Below are 25935 nucleotides of genomic sequence, written 5' to 3' on the forward strand. Positions count from 1 at the left end.
CGTGTGTGCGCATGTGCCTTACGTTTAAGCTGCAGGATACTTGTGTTTTATATTAGAGTTAATATCCTGAGTTCTAGAGTCAGATTTCCTGGATTCATATCTGAGTTCTGCCACATTGAGATTTGTTTGGCCTTAAGTTACATAACCCCAGTGTCTCACTTTCCTCTTCTCCCAAGTGGGAATGATAATCAGGTTTTGAATATTAAATGAAATAATACATAGTAGGTGCTTAGAGTTCTTAGCATACAGTAATTGCTCAAAAATGTTAACGGTTAATGTATTAGTAAGAAAATATTTGATTTGATTATTTTAGTCAGTCATTCTTGGTGTTGACCTTTAAATGTATTTGCCTCAATTATGTGATTTTTCAACTTTAAATTGTTAACTCTTCTGACTCTATGCTATATAATAGGAGGTTTGCCTACTTAAAATTTTTTCCTACCCCTTCTCCTTTTTCCCATTCAACTTTTGTTAGGGATAGCATTTGTTTGTCAGATACTTACAACATTTAATGTTTACTTTGTGACTATAATTTTCATGTTTTAGTCGCAATTCTGCTGGTTAATGGTGGGTTCAAAGCTTGATAACAGTTCTTTTGCCATGGTGTCTGTATTTGTCTCTTGTTTGGCTGAATTTATTTTTCCTGGAATTTCTTCAGGAAAGGCTCATAGAAACTATATTTCCCAGGTTGTGGCAAGTTAAAATGCTTTTTTGTTGTCATTATAGATGAATGATAATTTGATGGGGTATGATATTTCTGGGTTTCACTTTCTTTCCTTGAGAATTTTCCTACTTGCTTTACCATTCTTTACTCAGCTGGATAGAGGTCTAAGAACACACTGAATTTTGTATTCTTTTCATGTATTTTTGTCAGATTACTCTCACAATAAAAACATCTTTTGGGCAACCCACCCAGATGTTTATTTTTTGAACTTTTCCAGTGTCTACCCTACCATACAAACATCAAGGGATTCATTTTCTTTTAAGTTCAGCAGGAAATTTAATATGGTTTTGGCCTTGACTCCTGTGTCCTCTATATTTCTTAGGATAAAAAGCATATCTTTTCAGCCATGAGATTTATCCCTTAAAATAATTGAAATAATGGGTATCTAGTAAGCATATACTAAATCTTTGCCTATTGTCTTTGTGTTTCATATTTTAATCCTAAGAGAAAAGCTTTTGGTTTATTTCTACTTCTTTTTTTTTTTACTTCTCTCCATCCTAGACTCTGTCTCTTAATATATTTCAGCGGCCTGTCTTTTTTTGTTTTCTACTTCTAATTGGATTGTATTTCTGAGATAGTGTTACTTTTACTTCCAGTTTGGGTTTTGCTGGCTCATACTTCTTCTCATTCTGTTGTCTTTACTTTGAGCTTTTCTTGTGAACTTTATTCTTTACTCTTGATTTCCAGAAATGACTACTATAAGATTTTTTAAACTCATAGTGATTTTTTTTTATCACAATTTTTGTCTGCTTTTTGACAATCTTTTTTGGTGATTTTTCTTCACTTGTCATTTGTTTTTTTGTGTTCTCTTTTTTCATGTATCTTGCATAGACTTTTTTTTTTGTCTTTAAAGAAAATTTTTTTTAAGTAATTACTTTGAGAGAGACAGAGACAGGACAAGCAGGGGAGGGGTGGGGGGGGAAGGGAGGGAGGGAGGGAATCCCAAGCAGGCTCCTTGCTGCCAGTGCAGAGCCAGACATGGGGCTCGAACTCCTTGAAACTATGAGATCGTGACCTGAGCCAACCAAGAGTCGGATGCTCAACTGACTGAGCCACCCAGGTGCCCCGACTCTGTTTTCTTTTTGATCAGTACTCCTCTTTTAGTGAGGGTGTTCCTCTTGGATAAACTCTGTGCCTGGAGATTGACAATGAAGGACCAATGCTAAGTGCTGTTCTTTTCAGGCTGTGTGTGAAAATAAGTTCTTTTAGCCTTTCTGTCTTACCAGATAAAAGACTTCACTACAGAGTATCACTATGAAGAATTTCTCCCAACTCTGCCTCACTAGCTGCTTTCTTTGAGTAAAGTTTGTATGATTTCTTCATCATTCTCACTTCCTTCGCTTCTTGAGATCTCCTTCCAAGAAGATTCCTACCTTCTGTCTTTGTTCCTGATGTCAAATGGAAGATAATTGGTTTTTCAATATGCTGGTTGATTGCAGAGAACTAGGCACCAGGGCACTTCTGTAGTCTTGAGTATATTTTGACAGGGTTGTGGAGCACCTGTGTTTGATCTCCATACTTTTGGCAGTCTTTTCTGATGTTATGCTTTGACATTACAGATGATTGTTTCATTTTGGTTGTTTGTATTTTGGTTTCATATTCCTCTTTTGATCTTCTAGGAGGAGAAGGGAGAGATTGCAATCTTGACTCTGGGTTTAAAACTAGAGTCCTATAATTCTTTGTAAAAAATTTATTTCTTGGTTGATATGTATCCTATTGTATGCCTCAGAATATAGAATGATGAAGTGAATCATGAATCATGAATGATATTTCACTGACCAGAATTTGGCAGTCATTCTACTTTATATGTAATTGTGAACTCTGCATTGGCCCAAGAACATTTGATATTAGATGCTTCATTTTCATTAGCTCATGTTAACTATTACTAATTCTGTATTGATTTCTCTACTGTAGTCAAGTAAAGGAGAATTGACCGCACTTGTACATCAGCTTCAAGAAAAAGATAAGTTACTTGCTGCTGTGAAGGAAGATGCTGTTGCTATGAAGGATAGGTGTAAGCAGTTAACTCAGGTGAGGACATTTTTATATTTAAGGGATATATGTTCTGAATCAGAAGCAGTGAAGGACTTCAGAAACCATGTATAATTACAGATTTAATTATTTGTGTAGTAAATTTATACCCAGTTAAAGTCAATTTCTTATACAGTTGTGGTGGTGGTGTCTTACTTCGTCATGTTGTTAAAGCCTGCGGTTGAATTATGAATTTAAAGTAACAGTGCTTCTAGATACGTTAATTTAAAATAACAGAAACGTTTGCACACTGGGGGCATGTTTCATTTGGATCTGACTTAGAATTAGTCTCTAAGGAAGCACAGAACTAACTAGGTGTGATCTTGTTTAAATCCAGTAGAATAAGTGTAAAACTTATACAGATAATTTATTTATAAAGGTTTTTGTGGTAAATATTGGTAACTTTTAATCAGTGAAATTCTTTAAACCCCAGAATTTTACTCCAGGAGGGGGGGAAATCTTTAAAAAACTGTGTTAAATAATATAGATTTCCAGTTATAAATCCGTTCTGGGGATGTAATGTACAGCAGTATAACTATAGTTTGTAATAATATGTTGTATATTTGAAAGTTGCTAGAAAGTATATCTTAAAAGTTCTTATCATGAGAAAAAAAATTATAACTATAGTGGTGATGGTGTTAACTAGACTTAATGCGGTGATCATTTTGCAATGCGTACAAATCCCAAACCATGTTGTATACCTGAAACTTTCATAAAGTTCTATGTCAATTATATCTCAAAAAGAAATTATATAGACTGAGAACATAATTGAAATTCTATAGAAAATGTGGTTTTATTCTTCCTGAGGTGCTTGTTTCTCCTTTTAGGAATTCACTACGGTATATGAGGTTTGTATTACAAAACTGCTTGATGACATTAGGATGGCCTCATTTGAATATAAAGCCTTTTAGGTGAATTTGAACTAAAAAAAGTTAATGGAAACACTTGGTCAGATTAAGATTAATCAAAGTTACTAAAATAAGCATGTTTCTTTAAGATTAGAAACCTTAGTATAGTTTTATGTGACTATAGTTTTTGGACTATAATTTAAAAATTAAAAAGCTATCCACTTTGTGGTAATTCATTAAGCTATACACTTAAGATATATATGCTTTCTTCCTAAGCATATAATATACATCAGTATAACACCTTGCAGATGTATGTGAACTCTTAAGGGCAGCCATTAAGACATAAAAGTTTTAAATTTTGTCAGTTTCTTAGAGGAGGTTGTATAAATTGATCATTCTTGCAAATAATTTAAAGTTGGTTGGCTCTTGGGGTGCTTGGGTGGCTCAGTCAGTTGAGTGTCTGGCCTTGGTTCAGGTCGTGATCTCTCAGTTCGTGAGTTTGAGCCCCACATCGGTCTTGGCTGCTGTCAGTGCAGAGCCTGCTTCGGATCCTCTTTCCCCGCCGCCCACTCCCCCCCCCCCCCCCCCAATCACCCACGTGAACTCGCTGTCTAAAATAAATAAAACAGAAAGAGTTGGTTGGCTCTCTTTTACTTTGATGATTAATATTCTAGGAGTTCATGATAGTTGCAACGTAAAATGAAATCACCCTTTTGATTTGACTTGGGAAGACAATAAAACTTTGAGTTCTGATTTTTTACTTTCCCTTATTCCAAGCTTCCATTTTGTTGTAAGCATGTCTTCCTTATCTTTTCTCTTAGGAAAGAGACTTCTTTTTTTCCTCTGCTAGATTTTTTTTTAAGCTTCTTTCTAAACCCTAAAAGAGAGCTAGTACCTGTGAATAATAGAGAATTAACTCTTTTGCTTTAAAACATCTCTTCCAATAAATAAATAAATAAATAAATAAATAAATAAATAGGTAGAAAGAAAGAATGAATGAGCTATTCTTTCTTCTAATCAAGTTAGAATGTAGAATTTATTCTAGGTTGAGCTCTTTAGCTCTTAGACCAGAAAGTATATCTGGAATAAGAGTAAACAGAACAGCAAAGTGTTTGTGAAGGAATTGGTGTAAAGGTAGATGCAGGTAAATGCAGAAGACAATTTCTGTTTTTTTTCTTTGTTTTTTTAATGTTTATTTTTGAGAGAGAGACAGAGTGTGAGTGGCGGAGGGACAGAGAGAGAGGGAGACACAGAATCTGAAGCAGGCTCCAGACTTTGAGCTTGTCAGCACAGAACCTGATGCAGGGCTTGAACCCGTGTACGGTGAGATCGTGACTTGAGCTGAAGTTGGATGCTCAATGTCCCTGACAAATTCTATTTTAAACCTTTGATCTTAGGGGTACCTCATCTTGATTTCAGCTCAGGTCGTGTTCCCAGGGTCATGGTATAGAGTGCCACATGAGGCTTTGCACACGGCAATGAGCCTACTTGAGATTCCCTCTTTTGCTCTCTCCCCCTCTCCCTCTCCTCTGGCCCTTTTCCCTGTTCGCGCGTGCTCTATCTCTTAAAAAAACCAAAAAACACAAAAGAACTGATCTTAAGCATGTAGTTACTTCAAAATTCATCATTGTTTTATTGACATAATTTTGCTGATGCTAAAAATGTCTTTATTATAAATTATGGTACTTATTTTTTTAATAAAATGTTTTCATAATTTTTTTTCTGGTTTATTCTAGGAAATGATGTCAGAGAAAGAAAGAAGCAATGTAGTTATAGCAAGGATGAAAGATCGGATTGGAACGTTAGAAAAGGAGCATAACGTATTTCAAAACAAAATGCATGTCAGTTATCAAGAGACTCAGCAGATGCAGATGAAGGTATATTTTTACTTTTTGAAAACAAAATGAAATTTTGCATTCATTTAACTAGGAAACTTTAAATGCCTAATATGTGCAAGGCAGTGTGCTGGGCTATGGTACTATAGCTAAACTGGCTCCCTATGTGTAAGTAAACACCTTTTCTAGGTGCAGATGAGGAAGAAGCTGGAAGGTGACATGTAAATATACTCCATTACAATATTGTAGTCCCCCCTCCTTATTCCTTTTCACTTTCTGTGGTTTCAGTTACCTGTGGTCAACTGAAGTCTGGAAGCAGATGATCCTCCTTCTGACATAGTGTCAGAAGGTCAGTAGTAGCCTAATACTATGTCATAGTGCCTATGTCATTTATCTCCCTTCTCATCATGTAGGCATTTTATCATTTCACATCATCACAAGAAGGGGGAATTCAGTATAATAGGATATTTTGAGAGGGAGAGGAACACCTTCATGTAACTTTTATTATAGTATATTATTAAAGTTCTGTTTTTAGTTAATCTCATAACTGTGCCTGATTTATAAATTAGTGATATGTGTGTGTAAGGAAAAACATAGGATACCTAGGGTTTAGTATTCTGCAGTTTCAGGCATCTGTTGGGGGTCTTGAAGGCAGGTATTCCCTGTGGATGGGGGGATTACTGTAGAGGTAACCAGTGGGCGCTTTGGAACCATTGGGAGGAAAGGTGGAGAAGAGAAAGGTTATAGAGCAGACTTGTTAGAAATGATATGTAAACTGTATTGAATGTTTTGAAACAATCAGGCATTATCAGAGAGTGAAGAAATCGGCACTGGGTTATTACTTGGTGTGATTCCTTAGTTCTGTCCTTAGAGGTGATGGGTCCATGGGTCTGTGTTGGGGTCCAGGATGGAACTTTTTAATGCGTGCTACTCAGGTGTTTCTGATAGAAATTGCCCAGTGATAACAGTTTTTGAGAAATGCAGTAGCAGTTGTGTTTGGAAATCAGTACTAGAATGAGGAGAAGATCTAGAGATATAAATAGAGGCCCTATCTTAAAGGGACTTGTATACTGAAAGACTGGGGAGCCGCTAAAGGAGTTTAAGCAACTCAACAGTGTGATTTTATTAGCAGGTTTTTTTTAAGTTTGTTTATTTTGAAAGGGAGGAAAGTGCATGAGCAGGGGGAGGGGCAGAGAGAGAGAGAGAGAATCCCAAACAGGCTCTGCATTGTCAGCACAGAGCCCGACTTGAACCTGTAACTCACAGATCATGACCTGAGCTGAAATCAAGAGTTGGATGCTTAACTAACTGAGCTGCCCAGGAGCCTCAAGTATTTTTAACTATTACTCTGGTAGAAAGAAGTGTGGAAAGTGGAATAAGGAATAATTGGAGGGCTTTTGCAGGAATCCAAGTCAGAGAACAAGGGCCCGAAATCAGATGTTGACAGTGAGAGGTTGAGTTTGAGTGATACAGAAGAGTTAGTAGATGGGGCTTGGTGATGGAATAGAGACAGCAAGAGAAAAATTATAATGAAGGATGACTCCTAAGGTTTTTGCCTAAGTGACTTAATCTCTTGTTACTTTCACCTGTCTTCTTTCAACATTACACAAGGTTCAGTTCTTACTGTCTTTTCCATATATTGATCATTTTCATGATTCCAGTTAGCCTGGACCCATGGTTGGTTGATTGGTTTTTTTTCTCTCTCTCTTTTTAAGATTGAAATACCACTTTTACTATTGATAAAGAGGCTATTGAAGAACATGGTTTGGTTCTGCTTGTCTGGTGATCTAATAATATTTCCCCTAATTGAACTCTCTGACCCAATGATTTTTTTAATTATTTCCATTACTAGTTGATGCTTCAAATTTGGAAGCTCTTGTCATCACCTTAAATTTAACATATGTCTAGAATCAAACTCTTGCTTTTGATCAAGTTGTTTTTATTTTCTAATATTTGAGGCATCATTATCCTTATGCTTGAATCCTTTGACTTCTCTCTCTTGTCCAGTTCATAGTTTGTTCTGAAATCTTAAAGATAATTTATTTCTAGGTACTCTTGCATTCAGTTCTTAGCTATTACCTTAGTTTATTGTTTCATACTAGTATCATTATAGCCCCTTTTTAATAGGTCTCTCATTTCCATTTTAACATGTAATATCAGGTTTTTGTTGGTAAGATACTATTCTAATCACATTGCTAGTCTGCTGAAAATTTTAAAATTAATCTTTACTATTATCTAAGTCCCAGTGTTTTCCATGGAAATAAACTAATAGCAAAAAAGTAGTGAATGAATCTGTGGTCCGGTTCTTACCCTGTCCACTGCTCTCTGCTTTCATTTGGCCCAATCCTCTCTCTTTCCAAACCCCAGCCATTTGAGATCTTCTTTCCCATTAATAAATAGTTCTTCTTATTGAAGAACTGACTTTCCTACTCTCAAGGGATCTTTTCTGTTTCTTAATTCCTACTTCCTAGTCAAGTACTTATAGCACCATCTTTTATTGAGGATGGAAGGTGATTTCTCATTTTTCTTTCCTTCTCTCTCTTTTTTTTTTATTTAATTGCATTTAGAAGCCAAGATATAGGTTCCATATGAAAAGTTCTCTGAAAAATAGAAACATATACTTTAATTTCTCTTAACTGAATAGGTTTACTTAAAATTATTAAGATTATTTCACATTCTAAAATAAGGCATATCCCTATGGGAATATAAGACTCAGTGTTCTTTATCTTTTGGTCCTGTAGTTGCGAAATAAGAGGCCATAATATTTTAGTAGATTTTTGTGTGATAAATTTGCCATCTATTTGGTTATAGCTCAATTTGTAACTTAATATAAATATGTTGAACATATTTTCAGTTTTTATTTTGATTACTTTTGATTACTAAGTAAATACTAAATAAACTTTTGATTACTAAAATCTTTCATTACAAATACTGCTAACCTAAAATTGATATAGGTTTAAGATAGAGTTAATTCTATATGAGTCTGTTGGGTAGGAACAAAATTCAGTGTCTTATTTCTCAAACATCTCTACATGTATTTATTTTACATTTTCAGTATAAGAGCAGCAAGCATCTACTTGCATTCTTGGATGTTGTGGCAGCTTGTATTGACTTTGCATTCATCACTATCAAAATATAATTCTTCCCTTAAACTTCTTTATATTTATTTGAGAAGGATGGTTCAGACTTCATTCTATTGATGCTTTTTACATTCTCATCATAATAAAGTTTCTTTTAAAAGTTAGCTTTGGCAGTTATTGTTTCTAAATCTTATGTTTGTAAAATAATTTTAGTTCCAGCAGGTTCGTGAGCAGATGGAGGCGGAGATAGCTCACTTGAAGCAGGAAAATGGCATATTGAGAGATGCTGTCAGCAACACTACAAACCAACTCGAGAGCAAGTATGTTTCCAAATGCTTTATTTTTAATTGAATGGCAGAATATTTTCATTAAATGGCAGATATTTTCTTGAGCCATCAAAATGTGTTTGATAGTAATTGGTTAGATTTCTGTATTTTACATGTTTTTAAAATGAATTAATTTTCACAATTTTTTTGCTATGTGAAGAAGAACTTCAGCTAAACTATGTGATAAATACAATGCTGGCACAATGGAACATTGTCTACAAATTTGAGACTGCATTTATAAGTTTTAAAACATCTATCCCCTTTAACAGTAGTTCTCAAACTTTATTATTCTGAAGAGCATCTGACATGTTTGTCAAAAAAGCATATTCTTGAGTCCTACCTCTAAAAGATTATGATTCACTGGCTCTGAGGTAGAGCCCAGGAGTCTGCATATTAAGACACATTCCTCGTGATAGTGATGAAATTGGCTCTGGGCCATACTTTGAAAACCTGTACCTTGGAGAAGACTAGTAGCATGCTTACAAGAATAAGCACTCCGACTGATTTTAATAGATTTTCAGAACACCAGTTTGAAGGTGACAATGTTGACTTATGTTCATGAGTGTGTAGTCATCCATTTCTCTTGATTATTTTATGGTGATTTTGGAATCTGTGTAATTGTTACCAGAGTGATTCAGAGATGATACTCAACCAAACTTCATTATTAGTAGTTGCTTACAACTTTTCTGTTTCGGTTGGCTATAAGTGGAATTACTAACTCAGAAAAACTAATAGAAAATATGTTTTGTTTGTTCTTTTTATGTGTTTGTAATAATAGAAGGTTCCTAATCCAGTTACTGTTTTCAGGCAGTCTGCTGAACTAAATAAACTACGCCAGGATTACGCTAGGTTGGTGAATGAGCTAACTGAGAAAACAGGAAAGCTCCAGCAGGAGGAAGTCCAAAAGAAGAATGCTGAGCAAGCAGTTACTCAGTTGAAGGTGACATATTCCCACCTTTATTTATCACTTCATAAATAATGTAGATGTTAAACTTAGGGACCTAAATATAAATATGTATGTAGGTTTGAGAAACGTAGGTTGAGTCTTAAAAGTCTAAGCACTCTGCCTGTATAGAAGCTTGTGCATAATGAAAGAACTGAATATAGGCTTGAGTTTCAGGTTGTAGACTGTCTGAAGATAAGAAAAATGAAATTTGCTGATTGACAGATATAAGCCGAACTTCATCTTGCATATAGAAGTTAGGTTCATAAGGGTGAGGCAAAAACCATGTAGTTAAAATTACCTTCAATATCACTTATCCATAACTTGGACTTTTCAATAAGTTCAGTAGAAACTATTTTTCTTCTAGCATTGGAATGGATGATTTTCCTTTGCTTTAGCACAAGACCAGGAAATGCTCCAGTAGCTTTCACTTGGCCATACTACATAGTAATTCATAGTAATTCAGTTGAGTCAGTTTCTTTAGATACCAGAATGGTAATTAGTATCATGAGAAGGTCATGCTGAGATGTGATACATGGGGTTGCTCAGGCTACAGAGGAATAGATTTGTTCCTTTTGTATCTTACAGTGTATGTACATTGAATAGAATGATGAGAAGTGTCCTTTCTTCCTTTGGGGGGAGGATTTGTTGAACATATAGTTCAATTTGTGTAAAGTCAAATGTATTAGATTCTTAGGTCTTGGGTAGAATTCTTCCTGATAGCAGTTCCAGAGCAGGAGGGGTTAAGAGGGCTTTGACAATAAATGAAGGTGGAAAATAGTGCAGTTTTTATTTTTTTGAAGTTTTCAAAAAAGCAGAAGTCCCTGTGGGGGATTGATAAAATTGTCCTTTCTTTTATTTAAAATTTGTCTTGCTGGTGTGTTTGCTGCTGGAACTTAGGAATATGGAAGTTCTGTATGGATATGGATAAGCATATAAATGATGCTGAAGGTTATAGTCATCATTGAACTCTTGTGCTGTACCTCAAAATAGGAATTTTAGGTACCTACTGAGATTTACCAGTAAAGATACCATCCTGTCTTTTGATAGCCAGTTGGCTGAAGAAGTAAAAATGGATAGCTAAATGGATCAGATCTATACATAGTAGTAGTTATAGTTATCTATCTGCATTCAGTTTCTGTAAATGCTGCATATTGGAGGATAGAATGGCTGTGGCTGATAATATCTTTGCAGAAGTCTGGGCATATCTGCTTGTTTTAGTAATGTAGGAAATGATTTGTTGGAATAGGTGGTTTTATGACAGGACTAAAGATAGAGGATGCTTTGTTTTTTTAATTTGAAGGTTTGTGATTGTGCTGACTTACCCTTTTTTCAGGTTCAACTACAAGAAGCTGAGAGAAGGTGGGAAGAAGTCCAGAGTTATATCAGGAAGAGAACGGCAGAGCATGAGGCAGCACAACAAGGTAAGGTGAAAAGGTATTCATGTAAATTTAGTATATAGTCCTGCTTAAAATCTTCTTCCCTCTGTATATGAAGAAAGAATAATCTGACCTTTTTGTTTAGGCCAATAAAAATAGCTTTTATACTTTCAGAGTACCTTTATTTCTTTAAGAGTTCTTAGAGTTTTAAAATAAACTCTACTAGCTTTATCTTGAAACATTGAGTTGCAGATAAAATTATAGTTTCTAAGGTAATAGTAACCTAGCTGTGTGTTTCCTATCTGAATTTATTCCCTTTGGTTCCTTGATTACTTCTTTATTTTTCCTTTGTAAGGGAGGACTCACTTCCTGTATGGTGGGGGAAAAAAAGGCATTACCATTCCAAATAATTGACTTAAAACAGTCTACTTAAATGTTAACTTTCATTATGGATTTATTTTTTTTAAGTTTATTTATTCTGAGGAGAGAGAGAAAGAGAAAGCAGGGGAGGGGGCAGAGAGAGAGGAAGGGAATCCCAAGCAGGCTCTGTGACGGCTGCACAGAGCCGGACGCCGGGCCCCGTCTCACAAGACGTGAGATCATGACCTGAGCCAAAATCAAGAGTCACACGCCTAACTGACTGCGCCACCTATGTGCCCCTCATTACTTATTCTTAATTTGATGAATCCATCTGGGAGGTAATGGAGCTTGTATTATATGTATTATTCGTCTCTATTACTCCTTTTCTCCCACAAAAGAGGCAGTGAGCTAGTTAAATACAGTTCTAAGCAATAGGGTAGGTCATACGGACTTTTGGCTTTTTAGACCTTTGGTTTCCTCTGATTCCATACACCTGGCACCCCTCCACCTCCCTATTTCCCTTTGGCTCAAAATAAATATACCCAAGCTATTTAGAGGCCTTTTTCTTTATATATAAAATTTATGTTTATGTTAAGATACATTAGCTTACTTTTATTTATTTTTATTTTTTTAATATAATTTATTGTCAAATTGGTTTTCTTACAACACCCAGTGCTCATTCCAACAAGTGCCCTCCTCAGTGCCCATCACCCACTTTCCCCTCTCCCTCACTCCCCATCAACCCTCTGTTTGTTCTCTGTGTTTAAGAGTCTCTTATGGTTTGCCTCCCTCCCTCTCTGTAACTTTTTTTCCCCCTTCCCTTCCCCCATGGTTTTAAGTTTCTCAAGATCCACATATGAGTGAAAACATATGTTATCTTTCTCTGACTGGCTTATTTCACTCAGCAGAATACCCTCCAGTTCTATCCACATTGCGCAAATGGCAGGATTTCATTCTTTCTCATTGCCAAGTAGTAGTATTCCATTGTGTATAAACCACATCTTCTTTATCCATTCATCAGTTGAAGGACATTTAGGCTCTTTCCATAATTTGGCTCTTGTTGAAAGCGCTGATATAAATATTGGGGTACATGTGCCCCTATGCATCAACACTTTTGTACCCCTTGGGTAAATTCCTAGCAGTATTAGCTTACTTTTACAATTACATTTCGTCAGTGAAGCACACATGAATTTTGATAAGAATTGTAGCTGTAAACTATGTATCTCTCTATAAACTATGTATGTCACTGTAAACAGTAAAGCTTCACTCTGACTAGAAGCAGTCACTTTTGCTTTTAGTATTTTCTGTCACTTTTGCTTTTAGTATTTTCTGTCATATTTCTAAATAAGCATATTATTTGTACTTACACTGTTATCTCTTAATAGGCATCTGTTGACTTTGTATTACAGGAAATGAGGACTTAACACTCCCACACCATTCCTCCCACCTTCCCAACATTCTACCAGTAATGGCTATGCATTCTTTTTGATTATATCAGCATTCACTGTTTGCATCATTAGGACTTTGTGACTCAATCCTGAGCCAAGATAAACATTAAAACTGCAATTCTTCTCATAAACAATATTAATTTCCTAGAGCTTATTATTGCTTTATGTTTTTAACTTGTTTGATCCTCATTTTCTTATTTAAAATTTTACCTGTGGTTATACTCCTCTTACCATCTTCCCTCTTCCACCTTTACAACATATGAAGTACTGGAGAATCTTTTCAGTTTTTTGGGGGATATCCCTCTGGAGTCCTCTATCTTCCCGTTCCAGTACTTGTTGTTTTCTAGGTTGGCTCCATGACTGTCTTCCTGAGACTGCCTATTGTTTGAATACTCTGTCACCACCATTTTTCTTGCTTTCCTCTCTCGTTTAATAGCATATCTTTTAGTAGCATAAGAGTATGCCTTTAAGTACATTTGTTGAGGCTTTGCATATCTGAAAATGTTTTTATTCTTTCTACCTTCATGCTTGATTGGTAGTTTGGATGTAGAGTTCTAGGTTATAAATAATTTTCCCCCACAGAAATGTGAAGGCATTCAGTGTTTTAACTTTTACTATTGCTGGTAAAGAAATACTGTGCTCTTTCTAGTTCTAATCCTGGATATGACCATTATATGTTTAATTATCAAGAGTTCTTTTTTGAGTTGTGTTTCATTCTGTTACTAGTGTCTTGTTAGGGCATTAATAGATTTTCTTAAAATGTGATATGTGCACACGCACACACACACACACTCTTTTTCTCTCTATATGCCTCCCTTCCTTGATGGTAGTGGTGGTGAACTTGTTTATGTTATGGGGCCAAAGGCAGCTCTCATGATACCTGGTCTCTCCGTTTCCTGAGCCTTTCCAGATTTCTGGAACACTTTCCCTTTCCAAGTTAGTGATCATCTCTCCATTTTATCTTAATTTCTGTGATTTGGAGTTACATTCATACTCTGATTGCATCAAAGATAGTTTGTGCTTGTTGCTTATTTTCTTTGTTGTTTTGGGGTCATTGCTAAGAAGAGAAGTAGGCAGACAAGTTTTACTTTATTCTATACCAGTGCATTTGTTAACCATCAGCATCTTTCTCTGTTTTCCAGGTAGGAGAGTACGGGGAATTTATAAGAAATATGCTAGATAACTTCCTAAGTGTCTTTGGGGGGAAATGAATGCTTTCAAGAAATGATACAACAGTTTTAAACATTCACGTACCATTCGGTTAACACATTTATTGAGTATGTACTATGCGTAAGCCTTGGACACTGCTCTGGGCATAGAAAAAAGGCAATCTCTGATCTCAAAAAGCTCACTTCCTGGGTGAGGAGAAGAGTTAGTACAGAGTGGCAGGTTCTGTGATTAGGTAAACCAAGGCTGCTCAGGGGAGCCATGTGCAGGAGGGGAAGAAGAGGAAAGATTCAAGGTGTGTTCTCTAGAGGAGATAATGCCTGCACTAAAGATGAGTAGTAGTACCAAACAAAGGAAGAGACCTTTGTAAAATGCAATGTTCTGTTACAGATTTACAGAGTAAATTTGTGGCCAAAGAAAATGAAGTACAGAGTCTTCATAGTAAGCTTACAGATACCTTGGTATCGAAACAACAGTTGGAGCAAAGACTAATGCAGTTAATGGAATCGGAGCAAAAAAGGGTGACCAAAGAAGAATCTTTACAGATGCAAGTTCAGGTATCTGATTTTCCCTTGCTTTTATTTTATTTAATTTTTTAATTTTTTTAAACGTTTATTTTTGAGAGAGAGCACAAGTACGGGAGAGAGAAGGGAAGACAGAAGATCTGAAGCAGGCTCTATGCTGAGAGCAACAAGCCAGATATGGGGCTCGAACTCACAAACTGTGAGATCATGACCTGAACCAAACCCCAGATGCTCAACTGACTGAGCTACCCAGGTTCCCCTAATTTTCCCTCTTTTTAAAAAATAAAGGTGGGCAGTGGCTGGATGTGTCTCTGTAGAAGAGAAAAGTTGGTCTACTTTATCCTAATTCTGGAGTGCTGATGAGTAATTATAGCTTAATCTTTAAGCAGTTGTCACGATATGGTGTGTTTGTGTGCTTAAAGATGTCCTCTTTAAGCACAGTTTTAAATTCTTTGTGTTAGATTACGAACAGCACAACTTATTATTAATTTTTACCTTATAAATCAACTCTCAAAATATATGCCTAGTGATTGTTGTTTAAATTATGCCTTTTGGAATCTAAGAATGCCTTTTTAAAGATAAGCAGAAGTTTATACCTTATTTTGTTCATATATGTTGGTGTATTTGTTAACAGCACACTTTTCTCCTCTCTCCTTTTTGGTTGCTATTTATGAAAGGATATTTTGGAGCAGAACGAGGCTTTGAAAGCTCAAATTCAACAATTCCATTCCCAGATAGCAGCCCAGGTAATCGTGCTTTTTTAAATGTTGTTTATCATTACTAACAGCTGCTGCTTTTTGTTTGTTTCCTTACTGATAGCTTCCTAGCCACTTAAATAGTCATCTGAATGCCTGTTGAGTGCCAAGCACAGGATTAGTAGTTGGGAGACTAGTCAGTCAACAGTGATGATCCTGATTGCTCAGCACTCTGATAATTATGTATAGTGCTATGGGAAAACACCAAGAAAGAAATCCAAATCCAACTAATGGAGAGTTTTTACCATGGGAGGAAAAAATGTTGATAATCTTGACACAAAACAGAAGAAATTGGCCAAATGGTGTTAAGAATAGTGGTTTATGTGTTAAAAATGCTTGCTGAATATTAACTAGCCATAAGGGAAAACTTTATATACCCTCAGAGGGTAGCAGTATGTTAATATAATATATATTAATCTCAGGTTATATATGCAAAAATTCACTTTAAAACTTATACTTTAGTAAGTGGGAATACCTTCCAGAGTTTTGCAAGTTGTGTTGTTAGACCTGTTACTCTTTGGCAACATTGCTGTGCCACATAGATATATTCTAAAGCATATATCTCTATAATACAACATTAAGAAAAAGAAAAAAAGCTTCTAAGTACTTATTTCTCAGTACTTACTATATATGTACTGTGAATTTTGGTTTCAATTCCTCAACTTTAAAATTCAAAAAATTGTAGAGAAAGTATTAGCTTAGAATAGAAGTCACTTTTCTGTGTTAAAAAGCAGTTTTAATGTTAATTTGTTTTTAAGGTTTATGCAAAGTCAAACTCCCAAACTTTTGGGACATTTTTGTTTTTTTCTACTTGCTTTCTTTGTAGAAACTATCATCTAAAATGAATTGGGTAAGAATTATTTACTATAGGAAAGGGTGTCTATGTATATGAAATATACATGTATATATAAATTGTCAACTCAGAGTGGATTGAAATCTTGTTATTAGCTGAGAGGTAGCTCTAGAAAATTTATCAGGAATTAAATATTTAGAGACTGCTACCAGTATGTTTTTGAAAAGTGAAGATGAACATGTGTATTACCAAATGACTTGGTTGTTACCTTAATCATGAACTGTATCATTTCATTATTGGAAATAGTTACTAAGATAAGATGAAAAATGGCCTTTCTGGATATTTTTCCTATGTATTTGTTACTTGTCAGTTATACAGTTCCCAGGCCTGGCAGTTTGTTTTATTTGAACTGTTCTGTGCTAATTCCTTAATACTGTTTGTTAGTGATCAAAGTCGCTTTCAGAATAATAGCTACTATTTATTGAACGTTCATGATGGGCCAGGTACTCCTCTAACAACTTGATGTACATTAATTTCTTTTAATTTTTGAAGCTCTATTTGATTATTGTACAACTTTTAAACTTTCTTTTAAATGCTTTTATGTTGACACTGTTCTTCTTTCTTAGACCTCTGCTTCAGTTTTGGCAGAAGAATTACATAAAGTGTAAGCCTGCCTTTCTACACTTCTCTTATAATTACTTAGTTACCACTAACTGATACCTGTTTTATCAACACTTAGGATTTACTTTATGTTCTAACTTGTTCCGAAAATACTCCCAACTAGATTTGGAGCGACTTTGCTCTCCTCCCTCCATCAGTGAGTTGAGTTCCTAAACATTGCACATTTTGTGTTTTATGTCCTTATTGTAAAAGAGTTGAAGAACCTTTCTTTTATTTGGACTTTAGCAGTTATGTAAGAGAGAATTGTGATTTGAGATTAATGGAAGTAAATTACTTTTGTGTCTAATAAGTAGTTGTACCCACTCTGTATCTTAACTATATGGTGGTATACCCAAAACAAGGTTCTGTTTTTAGTGTATTGTTTAATTTGCTTAGACATGAATTGCTCGAGTTCAGAAGACCTGAAATCTGGCTTTGGCCTTGCCAGGTTTGTAAGCTTAAACAAATTACTTCTTTTCACCTCAAGTTTTAAAATAGGGGTATGTATTTTAGGGAGTTGTAGTAATACATATGATAGTTATTACTAAACTGGAAGGAGCTATAGAAATGGAGGGTATGGCTACATGAGAAATGATTTAAATAAGCATGACAACATTTAAGGCTTTTAATCCCTTGAGCTGTGACTTGACTTGTAAACGTTTATTGAATGTACAAATGTATTTCCTGTTAAAGGATTGCTGAAAAGGATAAGCAGATAAAACAGACTGAAGATTCTTTAGCAAATGAACATGATCATTTAACAAGTAAAGAGGAAGAACTTAAGGTACAGTAATTCTTACAAATGGCAACAGTATTTTATAGGCATTGAATTTGTGATGGTAATCAGTATGAATGTCTATCAAGAATGGAAAATACCCTGCATTCATTTTAAAAGTGTCTATGTCTTTTCTACAAGATCCTCTTTAGCCTTCTAAGAAAAGTTGAGAAGACTTTTCTCATATGCTATAATTCACGGTAATTTGGGAAACATGCTATGTAACAGGATATGGTTTCTCTTTCTGTTTTAAGAAATTGTAATTTGAGACCTTTGCTTAGGTAGAAGAGATGCTTTACAAACTTTAGGGTTAATTATATTAAATATTTTTTAATATCTTTCCTTCTTGTAGGATACACAAAATATGAATTTCTTATTAAAAGCTGAAGTGCAAAAGTTACAGGCGCTGGCAAATGAACAGGTAGGTAAATCTTCATTGCTGTTGAACATTCACCTCAGAATTTCACTTAGTCTATACTTACTTGCATTGGTATTGCAAGTCCTAATTTCATATACATAGTAAATATAATGGTTACTTGTGTTCACCTAATGTTTATTGTTGAAAGCCTCTTCTATTTGACCATGACTCTCACAACCCACCTAGATATTGCTGTTTTCATGTTGAAACTAATGTTCGATCGAATGAGTTGACCACTTTTAGGGTCTCCAAGGAATCCATTACAACATTCTTAATGTGCTGATTTGTTTTAGCTTTCTGCCGTTGAATCAAAAAACTATACCTTTATTAGGGTAAAATTTGATCAGTGAGAAGTATAGAATATTGGGACAGCAAAAAGTATTACAGAAATCTGTAGGATATTGCTTTAACTTTTATTTACTCCCAGATATATGAAAATGTAGCTTTTCAGTATATAAAACTAAGTGAACAAATAGTTTTGAGTGTTTCCTGAGAAATAATGCAGTTCTCATCTCATTTCAAACACAGGCTGCTGCTGCACGTGAACTGGAGAAGATGCAGAAAAGGTGATTGAAGTATTGCTGTATATGGAGCCATCCTACATTTATGTTCAATTGTAGAAATTACTGCTACTCATAACTGATAGTTGTGCATGTAATTTGTGTAAACTTCATGAATGTATGAAGTATTTCAATTGATTTTCTTTCTCGTAGTATTCATGTTAAGGATGATCAAATAAGATTGCTTGAAGAACAGCTGCAATGTGAAATTTCAAACAAAATGGAAGAATTTAAGGTGTGTGATTAAGCTTGTCAACTGAGCTTAGAACGACCTTATACGATTTCAGTTGAAGTGAATCTAGGAATACTAGGGTTTTTTTTTTTTTTTTTTATTTAAGAGAGCATGCTAGTGAGCATGAGTGGGGGGAGGGGCAGAGGGCTGGAGAGAGAAAGAGAGAATCCAAGGCAGGCTCTGTGCTCTGCATCGCTGAGCCAAAATCAACCCACTGAGCCACCTAGGTGTCCCCTAGAAATACTAGTTTTTATATGAAATCAGTCTGATGCAGTGTGACTATAGTTTATTTGGGGGCTTTTACAACCAGTGCATTTTATCATGTACTTCTTGTCTAGACTATCTTATCTGTTCCTTTTTTTGTTTGTTTTTTAATGTTTGTTTATTTTTTTTTGAGAGAGAGCACAAACGGGGGGAGGGGTAGTGAGAGAGAGGGAGACACAGAATCTGAAGCAGGCTCCAGGCTGTGAGCTGTCAGCACAGAGCCTGACGCAGGGCTCGAACTCAGGAAGGGCGAGATCATGACCTGAGCCACCCAGGTGCCCCATAGACTATCTTATCTGTTCTTATAATAGACGTTTGAAACTTGTTTTGCCTCAGTGTTTGCAGTTTTTAGTTTGTGATGGTTTTAACTGCCTCCATTGTGCTAGTTTCTGGTCATGGCTGCTCAGCTTGAGGATTGTAAAGCATTCTTATCACCAGGTTGCATCTCTTCATGTGCATGAGATTTGCATTCTTCTTCTTTTTTCATTTATTTTATTTTTTTAGATTTTTTTATGTTTATTTAGTTTTGAGAGCGAGAGACAGCATGAGTGGGGGAGGGGCAGAGAGAGAGAGGGAGATGCAGAATCCGAAGCAGGCTCCAGGCTCTGAGCCTTCAGCACCGAGCCCGATGTGGAGTTCCAACCCATGGACTGTGACATCATGACCTCAGCCCAAGTTGTACACCTAACCGATTGAGCCACCCAGGCGCCCCTTTTTGCATTTATTTTATAAGAATCCCATATATACTCACTTATGAAGGCAGGATTTCCCAGAATCCAGTGGCACAAACTGAATTCTTTGAAATACACATGAAATAATTCTAAGCACAGTGTTAATACTGTTTTCAGATAAAGCACGTGACTGAATTGGGGGCTCAGTAGAAACTGATGATTTTGATTTTCATTGTGATGAAATTTAAAGTGGTGTTCATGAGTACATGCCTAAGACAATTCTTGAGACGTTTGGTGCAAAAGGTGATTTTACTAAAGCGTGGGGACGTGACCCGGGGGCAGAAAGAACTGCACTGGGATTGTGAGGTGTGACTATATACTTTTAAGTTTGTGGAGGGAGTGGGGGAAGTAAGTTTCTAAGGAATTTTGAAGCAAGGCTTTCAGGATCTTGAAGGGACTAGCTGCTGTTAAGATAAGGTTACTTTTAGTTTTTAATGAAACATAAACATTAAGGCACCAAGGCAGCAATGAGTTTCTTGAGGAAGGTCACACTCTGCATGTTTCAGGAGTTTATCAGTGGGCTGCAAGTTGTAAGGAAATTTAATTTAAGCTGCATTTCTCTTACCTTTGTTTCCCTCATCAATTGTACATGTACTTTATATATTAGTACTGTGTTTCTGTGTTTTGGAAATATATATTCATTGAAACTGGAAAATGAAACCACATGAGATTTGTATTCTTACGTTTGTATATAATTCACCTGTCACTTTATGAGTACTTGAATAATATGGGTTTTTTTTTTTTAACCCATTCAGATGATTGCTTGGTTACCTTTTCTTAATAAAACAGTAAACTCTGAGATTCTTTCTTTCAGATTCTAAATGACCAAAACAAAGCATTACAGTTAGAAGTTCAGAAGCTACAGACTCTTGTTTCTGAACAGGTAAGGCTTTTGTGAATCACAGGGTAGAACTATCTAATATTAACAAGATCTGGTTCTTCTTAAATATTAACCAATGCATTCTTTTTGAGGAGTTTTACTTAAGGGATAGGTAAGTCTTTTCATTGCATTTCTATTCATCTTGTGCTTATCAGGTGCCTAAATTAAGGGAAATAGAATTTTTCTTCCCTGAGAGGAAGCTAATGCTAACCTCCTATTTATAAGCACTTTAAAAAAAAGTGTAATAGGATACATAAAAAGCATTTAAGTCCTTTTGATACAGTTGGCTCTCAGGATAAAAGTCCTTACATTTTTGGAGCCTCACCTTTTTCTCTAAGGCAACAGCGGCTTCTTAAAAAGAGTAAGTAGGCTTAACACTTGCTATCAGCACTTAAAAGCAATTATGTTGATCAAATTGCTTAACCCTTCTGAGACCTTTCATTTCAAGTCTTTCACATTGAGATGTTATTTACATCATGAATATGTTAGATTTAAATGGGGAAGTTTATGTATAGTGTTTAGCCTGGTACTTGGCCTTTAACAGGTATCTTAAACCTTAATTCCTCTCCCTTTGGATATTTATTTTTCCATCTCCTCTCTACCCTCTACTGTCATCATACTTTTTTCTGTATTTTTAGCAAGCCATCGAAATTATATAATGGTCTGAGTAAGCATGGCTCCATAAACTAGAGTCCCAGGCAATGTCCATTGTATGGCTTTTCCTAAGAGTTAGTTGCCTTCAGACTTTTCTTATACATAACTCTCCAAATTCCAGTGTTAAAAATATTCTAGAAACTCTTGATATTAGATGACACATTAAAATAGAAACTTTGAATGTTGCTCTAACAGTGTTAAATTTGGGAACCTGTATTAGAAGCTGAAGTTATGATAGCACATAAGTGCAAATGATAGCACTTCCATTCACAGATGCATGCTCTCTTTTTTATTTTAAAATTTACATTATGCGGATATTAAATTGGTTTAGCTACTAAGCTGTGCCAAATACTGTGGAAGTATTTCATTCACATCTCTTTACTTTTCAAGAAATAATCTACTTTTTTTTCCTCCCCTTCTTGAATATGATAGTAAGTGCCTTGCATAATCTTTACTACTTTGTATATACTTTATCCTTGCAAACAAAAGGCAGTAGAGGAGATAATGCTAAACTGATGATATTTAGTACAGTGCAGGGACATGACTTCATGCCACCGTAATGCTAAAGTAATACTTAAGGTTTATTCTTAAATCTTATTCTCATTTCCCTTGTGGTGGCATAGTTTATAAGAGATCTATTTCATCAAATCTGAGACTTTTCCTCCCTCATAGTTTCTGGTTACAGTTTAGCTGGCAGCATCTAAAATTTTAGTAGCAACATAAAATACTGTGTGTGAGATGCAACATTAATGACTAGGATTAGGTGAAAATTGATAATTTTTGGTTGTGTTAATTCTTACCCAGAAAAGCAGAATGTAAATTTTGGGTTGGTTATCAGAGATTCTGAGTCACCTATTTCAATATATAAGCTTTTAAATACTTTCTAAAATTAACTTCATAGAAGGTAAAACAAATGTCTAGAAACAGATGAATCTGCCCTGGAATTCCAGTATTAAAGGTGTTGGTTACTTTCACTTACATTTAAGCCAAAAACCTGAATCTTTACAAATCTTTTAACTTTAAAATCTTTTAATATTTTAGTTCTGTACTAAAAATGTATTCTCCCTGATTCGGTAAGAACAAAATCACTAGCCTCAAATTTTTCTTTTTCCTTAAAGATTGTATGAGGACTTAAGAATTGCCATTCTAATATCTTACGTAAAATCCCCCATCATGTGTGTGAAAGTTAATATTAAAAAAGAAAATCCTCTAATTTCTACCTTAACTGAGTCAGCCTTCCACCTACTGCTAAGGTTTCTGTATACTTTTAGATATTCTGTTAAAATGACAACCTTTAACATGTGATAGATTTTGCTTGAATGAAGAATAGTCCAATTTAATCCAAGGAACAAAATTTTATATCTAAATTAAAAAAATGTATTTAAAAGAATTTGATAGGAGGGAAAACTGGTACTAATTTAAGATTTTCTCTTTGGTAATTCTTAGAATTTTTCTTGTTCTTAAAGCTCTGTCTTTTAAAAATAGTTTAGAAAGCGTATAACTAGGATGGGTATGTTTTGGTTGTGGTTGTAACTTCTCTCAACTTGGCAGACCATAGAACCATCTTTGGCTTTTTCTCTGTTCATTTTTATTGCTATTGCTAGTGAAAGGAGAGAGGAAAATTAGTGTAATCTTAATTTCTTTCATTTCCACCTTTTTTTTAACCCCTTCCTACCCAGCAGTCAGAATTCCAAGTGACAGTTGAGAGATGAACAGTCTAGTTACATAAAAAAAAAGTTCAGTCCTTTTGCTCTTTGGATTTTTATCTGGGAGAAAAAGATTGAGCTTATTGAAACAGGAACCAGTAATGGTGCCTAGTTGTTGTTTCTTCAGGTGTAGGAAGCAGAAAGACAACAAATACCAGGTAAGGTAACCTGTTCATACACTAAAGAAGGGAAGGCTCCATTTGGATGCAGTCCTGTGGATGATGATACAAATAAATCAGTTACTAAGATCTAATTTATTCAGAATAAAATAAACTTCTGGGGAGGCAGGGTTCTGAAGTATCTTTTCTTTTTTCTTTTTTTTCTTTTTAAGCTCTTTTTAACAAAAGAGCAGGGTTTTCATTCTTATTTTGGTAGATTTTAAAGATTCAGTGATCAGAATTATTAAGTAAAAACTATAAGGAGTAGGAAATTTTTCTTTTTGTCCTGTTGCCTGGTTGTATATTATTGTAGAGGGATTTATTATTGCGTAAATTGTAGTTTTGGAGAACATCTAGGGAGAACAGAATTAGATTAGGCCAATTATGTATAAAGGAAAAAGGTTGGATAGATGCTAAACTGGTCAGTTTTTTAGAATTATTTGATGAGCTGTTGACCAAGAGTATTTGTTACACTGTAACCTTGTTAAAGGAAATTGATTTCATTACATATTTATGAATGGAGTCTGTTGGATATTGTCCTACATGCTGAAGCTACAGACATGAATGAGACTTGGTTCCTGTTCTCAAGAATGTGGCTTAGTGTGGAGATAGAGGTGTCATACAGAAAAGTATGATGAATAAAATTCTTGAACTGTGGTACAGGTTTAGAGGAAGAGATAATAAATTCTATCTGGAGGAGAGTGAGGGTGAAGAGGCACCACAGAGTAGGAACAACTAAACCCGATATTGAAAAAAATTGCCCAACCCCTGACAGGAAGTTCAAGCTAAGGGGATACAGTGTTAAAAATCATGGGAATGTATGCCAGACTGGTGTATTCACAGTATACTGGCATGTTGTGGAAGTGTAAAGTTTGAGGTGTAAGTAGAGAAAGATGGGCTAAGACCCAATTATGAAGGACTTTGTATGCTGTTTAAGGACCATGAACTTGATCTAGCCTGTTTATGGTAAACCTCTGAAGGGTATTACAAGGATGAATAAATGTTTTGTCTAACATTTTAGATCACTCTGGTAACAATGAAGTGTTTGAATTTGTGTGGGGGAGAAGTATGTAGAACTAAAGATATAATACAATAAATGATTAAGGTGCAGATAATAGTGTTAAAAGTTTTTTTTTTTTTTGAGATATAATTGACATATAGCAAATTAGTTTCAGGTGTACAGCATAATGACTTACATGTGTATAGAATGTGAAATGATCACAACAATAAGTCTCGTTAATAGTTAACATTCATCATCATGCATAGTTACAAATTTTTTGTTAAATCTTTTTGTCAGATGGCATTCATCAAAAATAAAAATGGACAAAAAAACCCATCTTGATAGATTTATAAACTTATATGATTTATTTTCATAGTTTATAAACCTGACTTAATATACTTTTGACAGCTCCTGTTTCTTTTCTAATGATAGGAAAGTTTTTCCCATTGGGATGTTCTTCCTGTACCCCTCACAAAATAATCCTTACAGACTATAGGCAGAGAGAAGGATTGTATGGTATTTTGATATTTGAGATGAGTGAAACTGAGGGCCTAACCTCAGGCATTGAAGCAAAGGGGACTACTTTTAGAAATACGTAAGAAGTAGAGTCTTAGGACTTGGATTTAGCAATGGAAAAATTAGTAGTATTTGTGAAAAATGGTTACAATAAAATTGGGGGAAAAGTAAGAAACTAGCAAAATTCAAAGAGTACCAGCGGGAACTGGGATGGGCAGAAAAAATGTTCAAGGAAAAAGACCCCAAGCCTGTTTTGGTAGGCTGCTTAATTGCCTGAAGGTTTGGAAATGCCAAGGGGGAAGAAAGCCCGTCTTCTGGACACAAATTATAGCAGTGGGGACTTCTGTGTTTCTGGGGAGATGCTAGAAGGAAAGTGGTTAAAAGTAGCAGTTAACTTTCATGTTTTAATGCTTTACAAGGAAAATACGTTCATGGGTCGCTTCTGCAGTTTACAATCTGTTTTAAAACATTATGTTTTAAGTGGAATCACATAATATTTACATGTTAAAAGTTCATTGATTTGTACACAGGATTTTTGCACTTGCTCATATATATGTTGTATCATAGTTTTTAAAAATTAAAAAAAGTCAATTATAAGAAGAAAGAACAAAGTCTCTTTCCTGGCCTTCAAGGCTTTAGAGCTTTGGGTTTTTTATATTTGAAGAATTGAATTGATATAGAAGAAGCAAGTTCTCTTCTTATTCTTAAGGTTTTCTTTTATAGTAATTAAAAAATTATAGGGTACTAATTCATTTTGCTAGCCCATATTATGCCTATCTTTTTTCTGTGTCTTTTTTGTAATTGCTTCTCTACTGTCTTGTGTTTTCTGAATTAAATAGTTCTTTAATTATCAGCAGTCTTCAAGTGTGGATTGCCTTCCTAAATTTTGGGTCTAATTAAAACTAAATAATTTTCATAGAATTCTGTTTCTGAACTAGTTTTACCTCATCAAACTTGGTAAAATTAAACTTTTTTCCTTTTTTGGTGATTTTTATTTTAGCCTAATAAAGATGTTGTGGAACAAATGGAAAAATGGTGAGAGTTTAAAATTTTCTTTTTATATTTTAATGACTCATTTCTACCAAATTTGAGGTAACAGAATTACTAACTATATTAATCTAGGTTGTTAAAATGCTCTTTGTACTTCATAATGGAAGAGGGTGATGTG

At 35.0% G+C, this 25935-nt stretch overlaps 1 protein-coding gene across 9 annotated transcripts in view; it reads left to right on the plus strand.

The window, feature by feature from the left end:
• The window catches only part of KTN1 (kinectin 1), a 108608-nt gene that overhangs the window by 44559 nt on the left and 38114 nt on the right, over positions 1-25935 (plus strand). For all 9 annotated transcript variants that reach the window (XM_027065773.2, XM_027065777.2, XM_027065778.2 and 6 more), the window contains exons 6-19: positions 2639-2755; positions 5340-5480; positions 8732-8838; positions 9652-9784; positions 11124-11211; positions 14532-14698; positions 15343-15411; positions 16840-16877; positions 17567-17657; positions 18001-18069; positions 18595-18632; positions 18780-18861; positions 20668-20736; positions 25768-25802. In XM_027065773.2, coding sequence (XP_026921574.1) covers positions 2639-2755; positions 5340-5480; positions 8732-8838; positions 9652-9784; positions 11124-11211; positions 14532-14698; positions 15343-15411; positions 16840-16877; positions 17567-17657; positions 18001-18069; positions 18595-18632; positions 18780-18861; positions 20668-20736; positions 25768-25802 — 1244 coding nt within the window. The remainder of the gene's footprint in view (positions 1-2638; positions 2756-5339; positions 5481-8731; positions 8839-9651; positions 9785-11123; positions 11212-14531; positions 14699-15342; positions 15412-16839; positions 16878-17566; positions 17658-18000; positions 18070-18594; positions 18633-18779; positions 18862-20667; positions 20737-25767; positions 25803-25935) is intronic.

Source organism: Acinonyx jubatus, chromosome B3, assembly GCF_027475565.1.
Source record: "Acinonyx jubatus isolate Ajub_Pintada_27869175 chromosome B3, VMU_Ajub_asm_v1.0, whole genome shotgun sequence".
Lineage (NCBI taxonomy): Eukaryota > Metazoa > Chordata > Mammalia > Carnivora > Felidae > Acinonyx > Acinonyx jubatus.